General features: G+C 56.6%; 1 protein-coding gene across 4 annotated transcripts in view; it reads left to right on the top strand.

Moving 5' to 3' along the window:
• Window positions 1-17948, top strand: part of NEK8 (NIMA related kinase 8) — a 32759-nt gene that overhangs the window by 12731 nt on the left and 2080 nt on the right. The window contains exons 2-14 of one of the 4 annotated variants that reach the window (XM_043499195.1): window positions 6330-6480; window positions 7730-7962; window positions 9655-9786; window positions 9997-10205; window positions 10881-10960; window positions 11565-11746; window positions 11994-12144; window positions 12996-13072; window positions 14308-14425; window positions 14774-14924; window positions 15237-15400; window positions 15766-15924; window positions 16182-16340. In XM_043499195.1, coding sequence (XP_043355130.1) covers window positions 6330-6480; window positions 7730-7962; window positions 9655-9786; window positions 9997-10205; window positions 10881-10960; window positions 11565-11746; window positions 11994-12144; window positions 12996-13072; window positions 14308-14425; window positions 14774-14924; window positions 15237-15400; window positions 15766-15924; window positions 16182-16340 — 1966 coding nt within the window. Of the gene's footprint in view, window positions 1-6274; window positions 6481-7729; window positions 7963-9654; window positions 9787-9996; window positions 10206-10880; window positions 10961-11564; window positions 11747-11993; window positions 12145-12995; window positions 13073-14307; window positions 14426-14773; window positions 14925-15236; window positions 15401-15721; window positions 15925-16181; window positions 16341-17948 lie in introns of those variants that run through there. The other 3 variants (XM_038375617.2, XM_043499196.1, XM_043499197.1) reach the window with 3 other exon arrangements.

Here is a 17948-nt window from a genome sequence, read left to right on the forward strand (position 1 = left end):
GGGGATAGGCTGGGGGCAGATAGCGGAGCACGGGGGCAGATAATGGGCACGGGGGATAGGCTGGGGGCAGATAGCGGAGCACGGGGGCAGATAACGGGCACGGGGGATAGGATGGGGCAGATAGCGGAGCACGGGGGGGCAGATAACGGGCACGGGGGATAGGCTGGGGGCAGATAGCGGGGCACAGGGGCTGATAACTGGCACGGGGGATAGGCTGGGGCAGATAGCGGAGCACGGGGGGCAGATAACGGGCACGGGGGATAGGCTGGGGGGCAGATGGTGGAGCACGGGGGGCAGATAACGGGCACAGGGGATAGGCTGGGGGCAGATAGCGGAGCACGGGGGCAGATAATGGGCACGGGGGATAGGCTGGGGGCAGATAGTGGAGCACGGGGGCAGATAACGGGTACGGGGGATAGGATGGGGCAGATAGCGGAGCACGGGGGGGCAGATAACGGGCACGGGGGATAGGCTGGGGGCAGATAGCGGAGCACGGGGGCAGATAATGGGCACGGGGGATAGTCTGGGGGGCTGATAGCGGAGCATGGGGGCAGATAACGGGCACGGGGGATAGGCTGGGGGCAGATAGTGGAGCATGGGGGCAGATAATGGGCACGGGGGATAGGATGGGGGCAGATAGCGGAGCACGGGGGGCAGATATCGGGCACGGGGGATAGGCTGCGGGCAGATAGCGGAGCATGGTGGCAGATAACGGGCACCGGGGATAGTCTGGGGGGCAGATAGCGGAGCACGAGGCGCAGATAACGGGCACGGGGGATAGGCTGGGGGCAGATAGCGGAGCACAGGGGGCAGATAACGGGCACGGGGTATAGGCTGGGGTGCAGATAGCGGAGCACGGGGGGCAGATAACGGGCACGGGGGATAGGCTGGGGGCAGGTAGCGGAGCATGGGGGCCTATAATGGGCACGGGGTATAGGATGGGGGCAGATAGCGGAATACGGGGGGCAGGTAATGGGCACGGGGGATAGGCTGGGGGCAGATAGCGGAGCACGGGGGCAGATAACGGGCACGGGGGATAGTCTTGGGGGCAGATAGCGGAGCACGGGGCGCAGATAACGGGTACGGGGGATAGGCTGGGGCAGATAGCGGAGCACGGGGGGCAGATAACGGGGCACGGGGGATAGGCTGGGGGCAGATAGCAGAGCATGGGGGGCAGATAACGGGCACGGGGGATAGGCTGGGGGCAGATAGCGGGGCACAGGGGCTGATAAATGGCACGGGGGATAGGCTGGGGGCAGATAGCGGAGCACGGGGGCAGATAACGGGGTACGGGGGATAGGCTGGGGGCAGATAGCGGAGCACGGGGGGCAGATAACGGGCACCGGGGATAGGCTGGGGGGCAGATAGTGGAGCACGGGGGGCAGATAACGGGCACAGGGGATAGGCTGGGGGCAGATAGCGGAGCACGGGGGCAGATAATGGGCACGGGGGATAGGCTGGGGGCAGATAGCGGAACACGGGGGCAGATAACGGGCACGGGGGATAGGATGGGGCAGATAGCGGAGCACGGGGGGGCAGATAATGGGCATGGGGGATAGGCTGGGGGCAGATAGCGGAGCATGGGGGCAGATAATGGGCACGGGGGATAGGATGGGGGCAGATAGCGGAGCACGGGGGGCAGATAACGGGCACGGGGGATAGGCTGGGGGCAGATAGCGGAGCATGGGGGCAGATAATGGGTACGGGGGATAATCTGGGGGGCAGATAGCGGAGCACGGGGCGCAGATAACGGGCACGGGGGATAGGCTGGGGGCAAATAGCGGAGCACGGGGGGGCAGATAACGGGCATGGGGGATAGGCTGGGGTCAGATAGCGGAGCACGGGGGCAGATAATGGGCACGGGGGATAGGATGGGGGCAGATAGCGGAGCACGGGGGGCAGATAACGGGCACCTGGGATAGTCTGGGGGGCAGATATCGGAGCACGGGGGGCAGATAACGGGCACGGGGGATAGGCTGGGGGCAGATAGCGGAGTACGGGGGTCAGATAACGGGCACGGGGTATAGGCTGGGGTGCAGATAGCGGAGCACGGGGGGCAGATAACGGGCACGGGGGATAGGCTGGGGGCAGATAGCGGAGCACGGGGGGCAGGTAATGGGCACGGGGGATAGGCTGGGGGCAGATAGCGGAGCACGGGGGGCAGATAATGGGGCACGGGGGATAGGCTGGGGCAGATAGCGGAGCATGGGGGCAGATAACGGGCACGGGGGATAGGCTGGGGGCAGATAGCGGAGCACGGGGGCAGATAATGGGCACGGGGGATAGGCTGGGGGCAGATAGCGGAACACGGGGGCAGATAACGGGCACGGGGGATAGGATGGGGCAGATAGCGGAGCACGGGGGGGCAGATAACGGGCACGGGGGATAGGCTGGGGGCAGATAGCGGGGCACAGGGGCTGATAACTGGCACGGGGGATAGGCTGGGGGCAGATAGCGGAGCACGGGGGGCAGATAACGGGCACGGGGGATAGGCTGGGGGGCAGATGGTGGAGCACAGGGGGCAGATAACGGGCACAGGGGATAGGCTGGGGGCAGATAGCGGAGCACGGGGGCAGATAATGGGCACGGGGGATAGGCTGGGGGCAGATAGTGGAGCACGGGGGCAGATAACGGGTACGGGGGATAGGATGGGGCAGATAGCGGAGCACGGGGGGGCAGATAACGGGCACGGGGGATAGGCTGGGGGCAGATAGCGGAGCACGGGGGCAGATAATGGGCACGGGGGATAGTCTGGGGGGCTGATAGCGGAGCATGGGGGCAGATAACGGGCACGGGGGATAGGCTGGGGGCAGATAGTGGAGAATGGGGGTAGATAATGGGCACGGGGGATAGGATGGGGCAGATAGCGGAGCACGGGGGGCAGATATCGGGCACGGGGGATAGGCTGCGGGCAGATAGCGGAGCATGGTGGCAGATAACGGGCACCGGGGATAGTCTGGGGGGCAGATAGCGGAGCACGGGGCGCAGATAACGGGCACGGGGGATAGGCTGGGGGCAGATAGCGGAGCACAGGGGGCAGATAACGGGCACGGGGTATAGGCTGGGGTGCAGATAGCGGAGCACGGGGGGCAGATAACGGGCACGGGGGATAGGCTGGGGGCAGGTAGCGGAGCATGGGGGCCTATAATGGGCACGGGGTATAGGATGGGGGCAGATAGCGGAATACGGGGGGCAGGTAATGGGCACGGGGGATAGGCTGGGGGCAGATAGCGGAGCACGGGGGCAGATAACGGGCACGGGGGATAGTCTTGGGGGCAGATAGCGGAGCACGGGGCGCAGATAACGGGCACGGGGGATAGGCTGGGGGCAGATAGCGGAGCACGGGGGGCAGATAACGGGGCACGGGGGATAGGCTGGGGGCAGATAGCAGAGCATGGGGGGCAGATAACGGGCACGGGGGATAGGCTGGGGGCAGATAGCGGGGTACAGGGGCTGATAAATGGCACGGGGGATAGGCTGGGGGCAGATAGCGGAGCACGGGGGCAGATAACGGGGTACGGGGGATAGGCTGGGGGCAGATAGCGGAGCACGGGGGGCAGATAACGGGCACCGGGGATAGGCTGGGGGGCAGATAGTGGAGCACGGGGGGCAGATAACGGGCACAGGGGATAGGCTGGGGGCAGATAGCGGAGCACGGGGGCAGATAATGGGCACGGGGGATAGGCTGGGGGCAGATAGCGGAACACGGGGGCAGATAACGGGCACGGGGGATAGGATGGGGCAGATAGCGGAGCACGGGGGGGCAGATAATGGGCATGGGGGATAGGCTGGGGGCAGATAGCGGAGCATGGGGGCAGATAATGGGCACGGGGGATAGGATGGGGGCAGATAGCGGAGCACGGGGGGCAGATAACGGGCACGGGGGATAGGCTGGGGGCAGATAGCGGAGCATGGGGGCAGATAATGGGTACGGGGGATAATCTGGGGGGCAGATAGCGGAGCACGGGGCGCAGATAACGGGCACGGGGGATAGGCTGGGGGCAAATAGCGGAGCACGGGGGGGCAGATAACGGGCACGGGGGATAGGCTGGGGTCAGATAGCGGAGCACGGGGGCAGATAATGGGCACGGGGGATAGGATGGGGGCAGATAGCGGAGCACGGGGGGCAGATAACGGGCACCTGGGATAGTCTGGGGGGCAGATATCGGAGCACGGGGGGCAGATAACGGGCACGGGGGATAGGCTGGGGGCAGATAGCGGAGTACGGGGGTCAGATAACGGGCACGGGGTATAGGCTGGGGTGCAGATAGCGGAGCACGGGGGGCAGATAACGGGTACGGGGGATAGGCTGGGGGCAGATAGCGGAGCACGGGGGGCAGGTAATGGGCACGGGGGATAGGCTGGGGGCAGATAGCGGAGCACGGTGGCAGATAACGGGCACGGGGGATAGTCTGGGGGGCAGATAACGGAGCACGGGGCGCAGATAACGGGCATGGGGGATAGGCTGGGGGCAGATAGCGGAGCACGGCGGGCAGATAACGGGGCACGGGGGATAGGCTGGGGGCAGATAGCGGAGCATGGGGGCAGATAACGGGCACGGGGGATAGTCTGGGGGGCAGATATCGGAGCACGGGGCGCAGATAACGGGCACGGGGGATAGGCTGGGGGCAGATAGCGGAGCACGGGGGGCAGGTAATGGGCACGGGGAATAGGCTGGGGGCAGATAGCGGAGCACGGGGGCAGATAACGGGCACGGGGGATAGTCTGGGGGGCAGATAGCGGAGCACGGGGCGCAGATAACGGGCACGGGGGATAGGCTGGGGGCAGATAGCGGAGCACAGGGGGCAGATAACGGGCACGGGGTATAGGCTGGGGTGCAGATAGCAGAGCACGGGGGGCAGATAACGGGCACGGGGGATAGGCTGGGGGCAGGTAGCGGAGCATGGGGGCCTATAATGGGCACGGGGTATAGGATGGGGGCAGATAGCGGAGTACGGGGGGCAGGTAATGGGCACGGGGGATAGGCTGGGGGCAGATAGCGGAGCACGGGGGCAGATAACGGGCACGGGGGATAGTCTTGGGGGCAGATAGCGGAGCACGGGGCGCAGATAACGGGCACGGGGGATAGGCTGGGGGCAGATAGCGGAGCACGGGGGGCAGATAACGGGGCACGGGGGATAGGCTGGGGGCAGATAGCAGAGCATGGGGGGCAGATAACGGGCACGGGGGATAGGCTGGGGGCAGATAGCGGGGCACAGGGGCTGATAAATGGCACGGGGGATAGGCTGGGGGCAGATAGCGGAGCACGGGGGCAGATAACGGGGTACGGGGGATAGGCTGGGGGCAGATAGCGGAGCACGGGGGGCAGATAACGGGCACCGGGGATAGGCTGGGGGGCAGATAGTGGAGCACGGGGGGCAGGTAATGGGCACGGGGAATAGGCTGGGGGCAGATAGCGGAGCACGGGGGCAGATAACGGGCACGGGGGATAGTCTGGGGGGCAGATAGCGGAGCACGGGGCGCAGATAACGGGCACGGGGGATAGGCTGGGGGCAGATAGCGGAGCACGGGGGGCAGGTAATGGGCACGGGGGATAGGCTGGGGGCAGATAGCGGAGCACGGGGGCAGATAACGGGCACGGGGAATAGTCTGGGGGGCAGATAGCGGAGCACGGGGCGCAGATAACGGGCACGGGGGATAGGCAGGGGGCAGATAGCGGAGCACGGGGGGCAGATAACGGGGCACGGGGGATAGGCTGGGGGCAGATAGCAGGTTATGGTGTGCTAGGCCTGGGGGGAGGCCTGTGTTTCTCACTGATAAGCCTCCTAGGGGCAGACTTCTAGAGCTGAGCATCTTACTCCAAAGGACTGGGGGTGGGTAACTGGAGCAGTTCGCAGTTAGCATCTTCGGAACATTCTGCAGCTACCTCAGTGTCCCTGCCTCTGGAGAGGTGAGGAATCACTATTTTACTGCTGAGGAGACTGAGGCAAGGTGCCTAGGCGCACACAGGAGGACAGTGTCAAGGTTGGGGAAGGAGCCCTGGAGTCCTGTGTTCTAAACATGGCACTTATTTCCTCTTGTAGTTTGGGGGAGGAGTGGAAATGGGGACCAGGCCCCCTGAAATGGCTCCTGTGTTGCTTGCATCTCTTCGTTTTTGGACAGGTGCATTTGGCAAACATCTGGTGCTGTTTTCCACTTCACATCATTCTGCTCTAGCCTTGGTCACCCCTTTCCTTGTTTAGCTCCCTCCCATCCCATCTCTTGCATGGCTGGTCCCTCTAATGTCGACTGTCTGTGCTTTGTGCTATCACAGAATAGTGCACCTGTGTCTGCGCAAGGCTGACCAGAGGCTCGTGATCATTAAGCAGATCCCTGTGGAGCAGATGACGAAGGACGAGCGGCTGGCAGCACAGAACGAGTGCCAGGTGCTGAAGCTCCTGAATCATCCCAACATCACTGAATATTATGAGAACTTCCTGGAAGACAAGGCTCTTATGATTGCTATGGAGTATGCACCAGGTGGGACACTGGCAAGGAGGGGCATGGGCTGGGGACAGAGCTTCTTGGGTTCCTCAGTGTAGCTGGATCCGGGTGAGTGAGCCTCTTTAGGGAGCGCCTGACTTAAATATCAGCAATCCCATGGGTTGGTTTTCAAGGCATCCATAGTGCTCTGTGAAGGTGAGGAGACTCTGGTAATGTCCCTGGTACTTGAGACAGGCCTGACCTTTGTTTGGCAAGGCTGTTTTCCTCTGAAGAGGTGCTCACTCCTGTCCTTTGTCACCTCCTATTTCCTTATCTTGAAGCGTATCCCATGCACCCGATGAAGTGAGCTGTAGCTCACGAAAGTTTATGCTCATATAAATTTGTTAGTCTCTAAGGCGCCACAAGTCCTCCTTTTCTTTTTGCGAATAAAGACTAACACGGCTGCTACTCTGAAACCTGTCATATCCCATGTGAGGCTCTTGTGGACATGGTTTGGAGGTCCACAGGATAACTTAAGCATGTTGTTCAAAGGGACCTGGCCACATTGAAAATCCTATTATTGGAAAACGTTTTAAAATACATTTGCATTATTAGCATTGCCAGCGCTTATCCCAATGGAAAGGATTTTAAAAATCTCTTTTTCATCACTGATCTGTGTGTTCCCTTCTGCTCTTCACTGGGAGGTTCTGTCAGTTTCCCTTCTGTTTGTTGTCAGCTTCCCTTTTGGGCTGCAGTGTTGGAGCGGCAGAGCTGCCTGGAGAAGTGTCAATTCAAACAAACACAAGATTTGCCTTACCATTTTAAATCAAGAAAATGTTTACCTTAGGGTTTGTAAAACTGCTTCATACAAAACCTGAATTCTGGGCCCCTTTAAACAGAGGGTGGGTACTTTAGCAAGGGGAATTTCTCATGCAGAACAGGCTTATCTTGTTCTCCCATTGACATTTGTTGCCTCATAGTGCTCTGATATGTATGGTTTTAGCATTTCTGTTTCCCACTGAGCCCTGAAGGCAGCGTTGCCATTGACAGTGTGGTGCTAATATTAACCCCTCTGCTGCTGGTTCTGCATCCTATGTGCTGTGCTGCTATTGTTCTCTTAACATTCAGAGAATGCGTGGTATGTTCCATTGGTACATTGTATGACTTTGGACATGCTTGGCTCATTCAGGAGCAATTGTGTAGTTAAGATACTGTGACTCAATTCCATTACTTTTGGCTAAGACTATGTCAGCCCTGATAAACTTCCTTTGCTGATGGCCCTTCTGCCCTTTGCCATCCATCCCAGGTGGCACCTTGGCAGAGTTTATTCATAAACGTTGCAACTCCCTGTTGGACGAAGACACCATCCTGCACTTTTTTGTGCAGATCCTACTGGCCCTTCATCATGTTCACACTAAACAGATCCTGCACCGGGACTTAAAGACTCAGAACATTCTGTTGGATAAGCACCGCATGATCGTCAAGATTGGAGACTTTGGCATCTCCAAAATCTTGAGCAGCAAGAGCAAAGCCTACACGGTATGTATCTGCTGAGAGTTCCCAAATTTCTAAAGTACGGGGGAAGTTCTTCCCATCCCAGCTGTTCTGTTTCTGTGTCTTCTTGTGGGGAGAGTGGGCCTGAGATTAGGTTGCATCAGTGATTGTGATTTAGATTTTGACAAGTCCGTAAATAATCGGTATTACTGCTAATCTTTCCACTCTGTGGGTGTCTCACTCTGGTTAGCTCACTGATGTTAGAGTAGCAGGGTAGCACTGAAGACATAGCAATTCAGCTTTTAACACAGGCTGGTAGCTGGAGTTCAACCCCAGGATGCCCTATGGGCTTTAACTCGAATTGTTAATTCGAGTTAAAAGCTGTGTGGGTGCGTCTTCACTGTTACTTTAACCCAAGATAAGAACAGATCTTCTTGTGCAGTGTAGACATACCCTTAATCTCCCTTGACAGCCTCTCTTGCTGCAGTCATAGAAATTATTCTGTCAGTTCCTATCTCTCTCATTACCATAGTGTCTGAATGCCTTCCAATAGTGCATGAAATAACTGTCACACGTGGCTTTTTCTTGCTCTCCTCCTCATCCCCAGGGGAGTATTGTGTGTGGTGTGGATTAGTTCATTTTGGTAGGGCTTTGTTGTTGAAGGTTGTTTTTTATTTAAAAATATCTCTGCGGCTGTGTGTTTGTGCTGGAGAAGGCTGGTTGGAGGTAGGTGCCTGGCACTTGCAATGGGAGGGGATGGGGCGTGTTGGGATGATCCATAGTTCCTGGGGAGGTTTGTTCCACAGTCTGGTACTGGCCTTGTGGAAGTTCTTCCTCCTACACAGACCAGCTTTGCCCTTCGGGTAAAGAGTCCCACTGTTCCAGAGGGGTGGAATTGTTAACCACAGTCCTCATCCTGAAGCTTTAGGCTCCTAGATATGTGGGCCCAAGCCACTGAGCACCTTGAAGATAAGGCCTGAGTCCTTGTGCTTGACTCTTAGGCTACAGGAAGCCAGCATAGAGGGTGGTGGACAGGCCTGCCGGGCTCATGATGACCCGTGGTGCTGAGGAGACTCACTGTGGCATGCGGTGGCTGGAGTTTCCTAAGGCCTGTTGCCTTTGTGCCCAGGTGCATTGCATTGCTGTAGTCCAGATGGGATGTGACAGAGACTTGAATAACCAAGGTTAGGTCACAGTCCACCAGGCTGGGATGGAGCCTCCTAGCCAACCAGAGATGGTAAAAAGTGCGGCTGTGTGAGAGGTTAGCACCAGAGTGCCTCTTCTGAGACCGGGCTGATATGACACATGTGCTTGGGGGGTGACTTTTTCAGTTACTGAATCTTGCTGGTTGGCTGGATGTCCTGTCTTTTCTTTTTAATCTTTTCGCTGCCTGATACCTCAGTATCTGTCCCCATCTAACCTGATCTGGTTGGCATCACTAAGCGATCTGAGCGCCGCAGTTGGCTAGAAGTCCACATTGGAGTTAAGTGCTGAATGGGAGAGGGAGCCATGCTCTAGTAGTGTCAGAAACGGTAAATCCTCTAGCAATTTTATCCTGGGAAGATCATCGGCCAGTAATCTATAGCAGGGAAACTAACGCCCCTCCCAGTTCGCCTAGAACTCTGGCTCCGTTGTGTTGTAGTCAAGTCATTTTTGTAACCGGTGTTGATTTTTACCTCTCCTTGCCGTGGTTCTGGACTCAGAGTGCCATCATGCATCTGTGTCTCTTTCTCTCAGGTTGTGGGGACTCCGTGCTACATCTCCCCAGAGCTGTGCGAAGGGAAACCCTACAACCAGAAGAGCGATATCTGGGCGCTGGGCTGTGTGCTCTACGAACTTGCCAGTCTCAAGAGAGCCTTTGAAGCTGCAGTAAGGCTGGGGTCTGGGGTTTTCTTAAAGCTGAGACGTGAATTCCAGAAATACGTCCGCGTTGGGCTGTGCCTGCTGCATTCCCACAGAGCGTGCAGCTCTGGGGAAGGCAGCACCTTGCATTGCTCCTGATGTTTCCTGCGTCTCTGCCCATGCAGCAGCCAGGGTTCTGCTAATCATGTGTGTCTATGTTCCTTCCATACTCTCCAGAACCTGCCCGCCTTGGTGCTAAAGATCATGAGTGGGACGTTTGCTCCCATCTCAGACCGATACAGCCCAGACCTGCGCCAACTCATCCTGAGCATGCTCAACCTGGACCCTTCCAAACGGCCCCAGCTGAACGAGATCATGGCCCAGGCCATCTGCATCAGGCCCCTTCTGAACCTTTACACTGATGTGGGCAGTGTCAAAATGAGAAGGCAAGTTGTGCTGCTGCGATCATCTCTCTGGGGCCTACCAATGGGAGGGAATGGGGATGGAGAGGCTCCAGCTCCCAGGAGGTCTCAGAGGATCAGTTCTTTACTTGGTTGGAGCTGAGAAGGGACACTGACCAGCTAGGGATCTCAGCTGTGCTTGTGGTATGTGCATACAGGCTAACAGGACCCAGGCTCGTGCCCAGCACTGGTGCTGCTTGGCAGCCAGGGGGCTCAGGAGATGGTGCATTGCTGAGGGGCTGTCACTGGGAGGACAGGTTCACATCCAGTCTCAGGATCTTGCTGACAGGTGTTGCACTTGCTCGCTCACTCTTTGGTGTGGTGCTTTGGGATCCCTGGAGTTGAGGAGACACATACTGCTGTGGTCAGCAAATACAAATGTGTACACACTGACTGAGTTCTTGCCCCTGCCCTCGGTGTCGCCTTTACCCTGGGGCCAGCATGACCTCACATAGGACAGAGAGCCAGCTGGCCGATCTTAAAGAACTGTCCCCAGGAAACTGAACTGTGTCTCCTGCCCTGACTCTGCCTGCACCAGGCCATGCTCAGCAGTTCACTCTGCCCTAATGATAAAGCTTCCCTCTCTTCTCTGAGCCCATTGCTGATGCTGGCCCGGCTGTCTGAGTGATCAGTCAGAAGTTGTGCATTTTGGTTTGACAGGCCTGAGAAGCCATTAGCTACAGTGCCACCAGTGACCCACAACAGAGCGGGACGAAGAGTGACCAGTGCCAGACCCAGGGGTAAGGCCGGGCACAGTGTATTCAGCAGAATTTCATTTCAAAGGAGAATCCTTTGTATTGACCAGCAGTGGCATCCTCTGCCAGATGAAACTCAGGCACTTCACACCCTAAATCCTCTTCCTCGGAGACCCTGTACTCCAGCCCTGGGCTGATGGGACTCAGGAGCTAGCCAGTGCTGCTTCTAGATCAGCCCCTTCAGAGGCTTTCCTGCCCTTGTCGTCTGGCGCCTGAGTTTCCCTGTGATGCAGCACACCCAGGCTGGGAATTGAGGACTCCTGGGTGATGAATAGCTAGAGCTGTAGCAGCCCATCTACCCTCTGCAAATTCTAGAGTAGAACGCTAGTTTCCCCCTCCTCCTGCTGGCATTGCCCTGGAGAGCTGCTGTGAACAGCCTTCCCTGGAGCCCCTGGTGAACCTCAGACAGAGGTTCCAGGCCCTGTTCTTGCCAGCTGATTTAGCCCCTCTGTCTAACTGGGTGTTGTCCTCCACTGCGGGTGGGCATCTGGATAGTATGGCTAGAGCCACTTCCTTGCCCATTATAGCTTGCCAAGGAGGGCTGGGGGGGTGGCAATCTGGGGTGATGGTATTTCGTTTGGACTCCTAGGTGTTCGAGTTGGTTCAGCCAGGACTGGAATCCCACCTCCCCTGTCTTCCATCTACACCTGGGGCAGCGGGATCACCACCCCACTCCGCCTGCCCATGCTCAACACAGAAGTGGTGCAGGTTTCTGCAGGGAGAACCCAGAAGGCCGGTGTCACTAAATCAGGGAGGCTCATCATGTGGGAGGTGAGCAATGGCAAGCAGGCAGCAGCCAAGGGCAATAAGCCACTATCAGCAAAGGAGGAGTATAGCCTGCTTCCAGACATGCCATGGCCCCACATCCCCCCAGTGAGCAGGCAAATCCCTGGCTGCTCCTGGTGACCACTGAGGCTGCAGGAGGTGGGGGTGGGCTTATTGCCCCAACTTGTGCTTTTCACCCAAGCCCAGCTGCAAGCAAAGTACATTTCAAAACCTTTTGGCTTCTCCTTGCTAGGCTTCCCCAATGGGTGCTGCTGGAGGCCCTTCTCTCCCAGGGGCCACAGAGCAGCTCCAGCCTCAGTTTGTGTCCCGATTCCTGGAAGGCCAGTCTGGAGTGACTATCAAACATGTGTCCTGTGGTGACCTCTTCACAACCTGCCTGACAGGTATGGCCATGAGCAGTGCTGCCTCCCTGCACGGATGGGGGGTTCCCAAAGCAGCCAACCCCATCTTGGGATGGTGCAGCTGCTGTGTTGCTGATGGGGCATGACTCTAGTCCCAAGATCCGTGTGGCAGAAAACCCTTCCCACCCGGAATGAGAAACCAATTTCAATGAGTCTTTGTGAGTCCTCTGCAGGGCCTGGTGTCCTCAGCAGCACCTGGGGAGCCAGGGTCTGAAAATGCTTTTAAAGCATCTTCAGAGTTGCTTTTGGCCTGAGCTGCCTGGCTGAGTGACATCAGCATGGAATGTGCACTGTTTGCACAGTGAGGTTCTTCTGATGGCCTGTGGGGAGCTGGGTGTGTTTGCAGTTCTGCTGGGGATCAGGGGAATAAGTGACAGATTTGCAACTGGCAAACTTCAAATGTGTATGTTTGTCCTATCTCTGACCATGCTTCCTGCTGCCCCTGGGCTGGGTGGCCGGTAAATGAAGGGCTCTGTGTGTTTAACACCTCTCCAGACTGTTGAATTAGAAGCTCCTGCGTACACAGCTGGAATAATGTTATCTCAGTGCTTTGCCCATCATCCTCTGTTTGTGTTAGTTCTTGTTGGGTGACTTGTCCCAGCACGTTTATGGCTGCTTCTCTCAAGACTCCTGAGCCCCATCTAAAACTAGCCCTCTGTACATATTCCTCTAGCAGCTAGCCCAAGGCATCAGAGTGGGATTGGCAGTGTCTGCCAGCCGAGGGCTCCCAAGGGACACTGGTACTGCTTGGATACTGTGGTCTGTCCCCAGGGCTGTGCGGATGCACAGTGTATTGTGAGTGGCTGTAACACGGCTTTATTTTGCTTTTCCAGACAGGGGGATAATCATGACTTTTGGCAGTGGCAGTAATGGTTGTTTGGGGCATGGAAACTTCACTGATGTAACACAGGTTTGTAGTGTAAGGAATTGGGGACACCGATAAATACTGATTGTGTCACGTGGCACAGCTTCTCCCTGGCCCCCAGTGGACTTGCAACAGTCCTGATGTGTGCATCCAAATGATGCTGACGGGCTCTGGAACCGGATCCTTTCCCTTCCCTCCCCCCAGCTCTGTTCATCCTGCTTCTTTCTCCCCACTTGCACAAAGATGTCTTTGAATGTGGCGTTGCAACATGCCGAAGGAAGTCGAGAGCTGCCTTGTGGTTGCTGTTGGCTGGGACCCAGACTCTGCCGCTGCCTCCAATCACACACCTGGTTGTTTCAGTCTCAGCCCTGCAGCTGCTGCGGTTCACTGGGAAACTTGTTTTTCAAAAGAGCCAGTGTTCAAAGGAGAGCCACGCGTCCCTGATTGGGACAAAGTGCTGGAGCTGGAAAGGAGCTCTCCTCTCCCCCTCCCCTCTCCGGGCTGTTTCCCAGCCCACCCTGGCTGGCTGGTGGCGATAGCATGTGAAATCCAGCCAGGGATGAGGGTTTGGGACGGTTTGTCTCTGTGATCCCTTGCAGGGCTTCGGTGGGTGTTACCCTCTGGCTTCTGCTTGAGAGCTGTGCACACCTCCCATTTGTCGCTGTGGAGGAGCGTAGATTGGTGGCTGCAACCATATTTAACAAATGGTGCTTTTCCCTGAGGAGGTTGAGGCCCATGGGAGGGATGTGTGAGATCTGACTCTTATCACAGCACGGAAAAAACAAAGTGAGGAGATAAATGGGGAATCTCCATCCACCCGCCTCACGGTAGTTTCCGTGCAGTGCCCTGGGTGTGGATCTTTCAGGTGAGACATTATAACCAAGTTTTACCTGCTTTGCATGGGCTTTTGTCACAAGGGTAGAGATTTGCCCTGCTGCCTTTGGCATAATGTTTCTCCTCCCCAAACTGTTGTGCTAGTTGGTTGTCTGGCAGCTGTCGTTTACCCCAGAGGTGGCTGTGTTTTCCTTTGTGCTGTATATACATAGTTTGTAAAGCACCTTTAAGATCCCTTGGGACAAAAGGTACGATGGAATTGTAAATATTGTTCATATAGTGTAAAACCTGGGATAGGAACTAGAAACTCCATGGATCTCTGCTACTTTGCCTTGCCATTCTGCAGTGCCCGCCAGGTAGGCAGATCTGCTGTAGTAAGGAGTCAGTCAGTGAGCTGATGGGGGGGAAAGGGCGGAGCTGACTGATGCTGTTCTTTTCTCTACCAGCCTAAGATCGTGGAGGCACTGCTGGGCTACGAGATTGTGCAGGTGGCATGTGGCGCGTCTCATGTGCTGGCCATTTCCAATGAACGGGAAGTGTTTGCCTGGGGCAGAGGGGACAATGGTAAGGGGATTTTAGCTGCCACTTCTTAGCATGATCAGGGGTCATTTTTCCTCCCCTTTTACTTCCCCAGTCCCTACTGATGTCCCTTTGTGCACTTCCTGGAAGGTAACTGTTGTGTGGGACCGACTGTGGCTGGAGCAGCTGACAGTTCCCCACAGCCAGGGCACCTGCGCCCTACACACAGTGCTCCCTGCTGGGTGTGTCCCGCAGATAAGGCGCCTGCCCCCTTGCACGCAGTGGCCCACATCCAGGCCCTACAGTTACTGCTCTAGATATTGTTACTCAGGGAAATGCCTTTGGTTTGTATTTTGACACAAAAAGTCTCTTTAAACGATTTCTTTTGCTCAGGTCGGCTGGGGCTGGGAACTCTGGACTCCCCTAATTCTCCCCAGCAGGTAGCTGTTCCTCCTGAACATGAGGCTCAGAAAGTCCTTTGTGGTATTGACTCCTCCATGGTCCTGACTGTGAAGAACCAGATTCTTGCTTGTGGGAGCAACAGGTAAGAAAAGAGAGATGTTTTCCTGCCTTCTGGACCAGAGGTGTCACGATAGCAGATCAGTCAAGAGCCCATCTAATCCAGTGTCCTGTCTCCAGCAGTGCAAGAAGCTCAGTAATGGGTATCTCTCTGGAGCTGCTGACAGCTCTGGTGTAGAGCAAGAATGTGCCCCCTATCACAGTAATGATACATTTCTCCGCATCCCTTGGCTTCCGTGCAGCTAGCCTGGGATGGCTTTGGCTCAAGGCATCCTGAAGAAGTTCCATCTGTAATACATGATGTTTGCTCAGCCCCGGGACTGCTTTCCTCATGCAGGTTTAACAAGCTGGGCCTGGATAAGATTGCGGAGGAGGAGGAGCCGTCCCTGGGGGATCGGGTGGAAGAGGCTCCCACATTCACGTGTGTCCAGTCAGGGCCCTTAAATCAAGAGCCTGTGGTGTGTGCAGATATCGGAACAGCCCATTCGGCTGCAGTCACAGGTGAGGAGGTGGCCCTTGGAAACCTGTGCTGGGAGGGGTAATGTGGGGGGGAACACTGCCCTCTCCCCCCCCGTGTGGTTTGGATTCCAGACAGCGAGTCGTCCTGGGAATGTTTGGGCTGTGGGGGCAGTGCGCTCTGCACTGTGCAGCATGCTGGAATACCATCCGATGAAGTGAGCTGTAGCTCACGAGAGCTTATGCTCTAATAAATTTGTTAGTCTCTAAGGTGCCACAAGTACTCCTTTTCTTTTTGCGAATACAGACTAACACGGCTGCTACTGTGAAACCCCTTACTGTGACATCTTGCTGCTTTCTGACCAGGCGAGCGTTGGCTGACTTCTCAGTTCTGTCTTTCCCATTGACAGCTTCTGGCCAGTGTTACACCTTTGGCAGCAACCAGCACGGGCAGCTTGGCACCAGCACCTGCCGTACCAGCCGTGTGCCCTACCTGGTTGTGGGACTCCAAGCGATAAAGGTCACCATGGTGGCTTGTGGCGATGCCTTCACTGTGGCCATTGGAGCAGGTGAGATTGAAGCCCTGGTGTCCTGTCTTGAAGCAATTCCTGGCTTTCTTGAGCTGTTAGCCAAGGAGTCAGTGCTGCTGGTGAGTGCTCCAGACTGCAGCCCCATCCTGCTTCCTATGGCCACTCTGAGGGGAGCAAGGGGGACAGGCTTGTTCCGCTCTGCAGGGCACTCTGCTCTGCAGCTTGAAACAGGAGGGTCAGCGAAGCTCATGGTCAATCTGGGAGAAACCATCTGCAGCCAAGTGTCTCCTTTCCAGAGGGAGAGGTGTTCACATGGGGGAAAGGAGCCCGCGGGCGCCTGGGAAGGAAGGATGAGGACACCAGGACCCCCAGGCCTGTGCAGTTGGAGGAGACCCACCCCTACCTGGTGACCTCTGTCGCCTGCTGCCATGGGAACACACTGCTGGCAGTAAAACGTGAGTAGAGCTTTCTTCGCCACAGCTATTCTTGCTGCAAGCTCAGGGGACCTTATCTGAAGCCCTGCCTGGCACCCTAGAGGGGTCATGCCCAGCAGCACTGAGGGGGCAGAGTGTGTTTAGCCAGCTGTCAGCCCCTGCTGCCCTCTGCTCTCTGCAGCTCTTCTTGCTAATTACACTGTGTGATCTGGGGGACACTAATGCTCTATTGCTCATTCCATGCCTGCTGGGCCACAGACCTTTGGAGTGCTCCTGCCTGCCTTGGCATTGCTTTGACTTGCCTCTGGACTAAGCCCCTCCACATTTTGCCACTCTAGGATTTCCTTTGGGGGAAGCAGGGTGCTGCTGTGTCTGCTGCTACCCAGGTCCCTTTCTAGCTGGGGTGTTCCATTGCTCTTCCTTAGGCCAAATGCTAATAACCAGGGAGTCCAACACATTTTCATTCTGGATTTACTCCTCTACAGTGAATCCTGGCCCTACAGAACACAGGGACAGCCTCCACTGCAATGGGTCCCTGCTCAGCCCCGTCAATCCGGACGTCCTGTACCAAGCGTTTACAGTGTCTGTGCTTTGGGGATTGGTCAGAGGATGGAGACCTATCCCTGAGCCAGGAGTGCTGCATGCAGCACCCTCTGGAGTCACTTAACACTGCTCCATGGGTCAGCTCCTGAGCAGTGCAAAGCCCACTCCCCCCCTGGTTGGAGCACCTCTGCAGCTCTTCCCAGTCCCTACTGGGCCAAGGGCCCCCCCGTTCATTACCAGCTGGCTGGTTGCTGGAATCTATGGTGACTTTGTATTCCACTGAAATCAGAGCAGCCCCAGGCAAAGCACAGAATCCATCTCTTGTTGTGTGCTACACCCCTTAGCCACTGTAGTGATACTGAGCCAACCCAGCAAAGCAAAGAGCAGCGGGGGAAGGAAGAGCCCTTTGGATTCCTAATGCCCTCCTGTTATGGCTGGTCAGGGGAAGCCTGCAGGGAGCTGCCGTGCTGGTGGCCATGTTTATGGAGCCAACGCATTTCCCAAACCAGCAGCTTTCAGAGCAATTGAAATTGCCTAAATAGAAACTGAGATTTGAGGCATCATTTTGGCTCCTGGATCTTCTCTGTGGTTTGATAAAAATAGCAACAGCCTGTGGCTTCTCTTCCCTCAGTCTGAAGACAGCATCATTATGTGGTTCAAATAAACCCACAGTCGGACCTGCCCTTCCTGTGCCAGGATACACAAAGAGAGCCTAGGTCAGCACACTGGTGGGTCTGCTCGTACCTCTGCAGTGTGGACTATGGCTTTTCCCTTTCCCCGTCCCCTGCTAGCTGGCTAATTGTCCCCAGCGGGGAGGAGCTCCTTCCCAGGGACATGCCTTTTAGTTCCCTCACGCTCCACTGGGCACCTTGATTAAGCTACAGAAAACATTCTTGTATCTGTATCGATCCAGCCTAGGTCCTTATCTGCCCCTCTCCACCCCCCCAGTTACATCTGAGTGCTTCACAGTCTTTCGCTGATTTAGTGTTGAACCCAAATGCATAACATTCAGGATTGTGAATTGAGCCACCAAAATGTCACATGCAAACAGCGCCCTGCCCTGCTCCATGGGTACCAGAGTGCAGA

The sequence above is a fragment of the Dermochelys coriacea genome, chromosome 17 (assembly GCF_009764565.3).
Source record: "Dermochelys coriacea isolate rDerCor1 chromosome 17, rDerCor1.pri.v4, whole genome shotgun sequence".
NCBI classification, from domain to species: Eukaryota; Metazoa; Chordata; order Testudines; family Dermochelyidae; genus Dermochelys; species Dermochelys coriacea.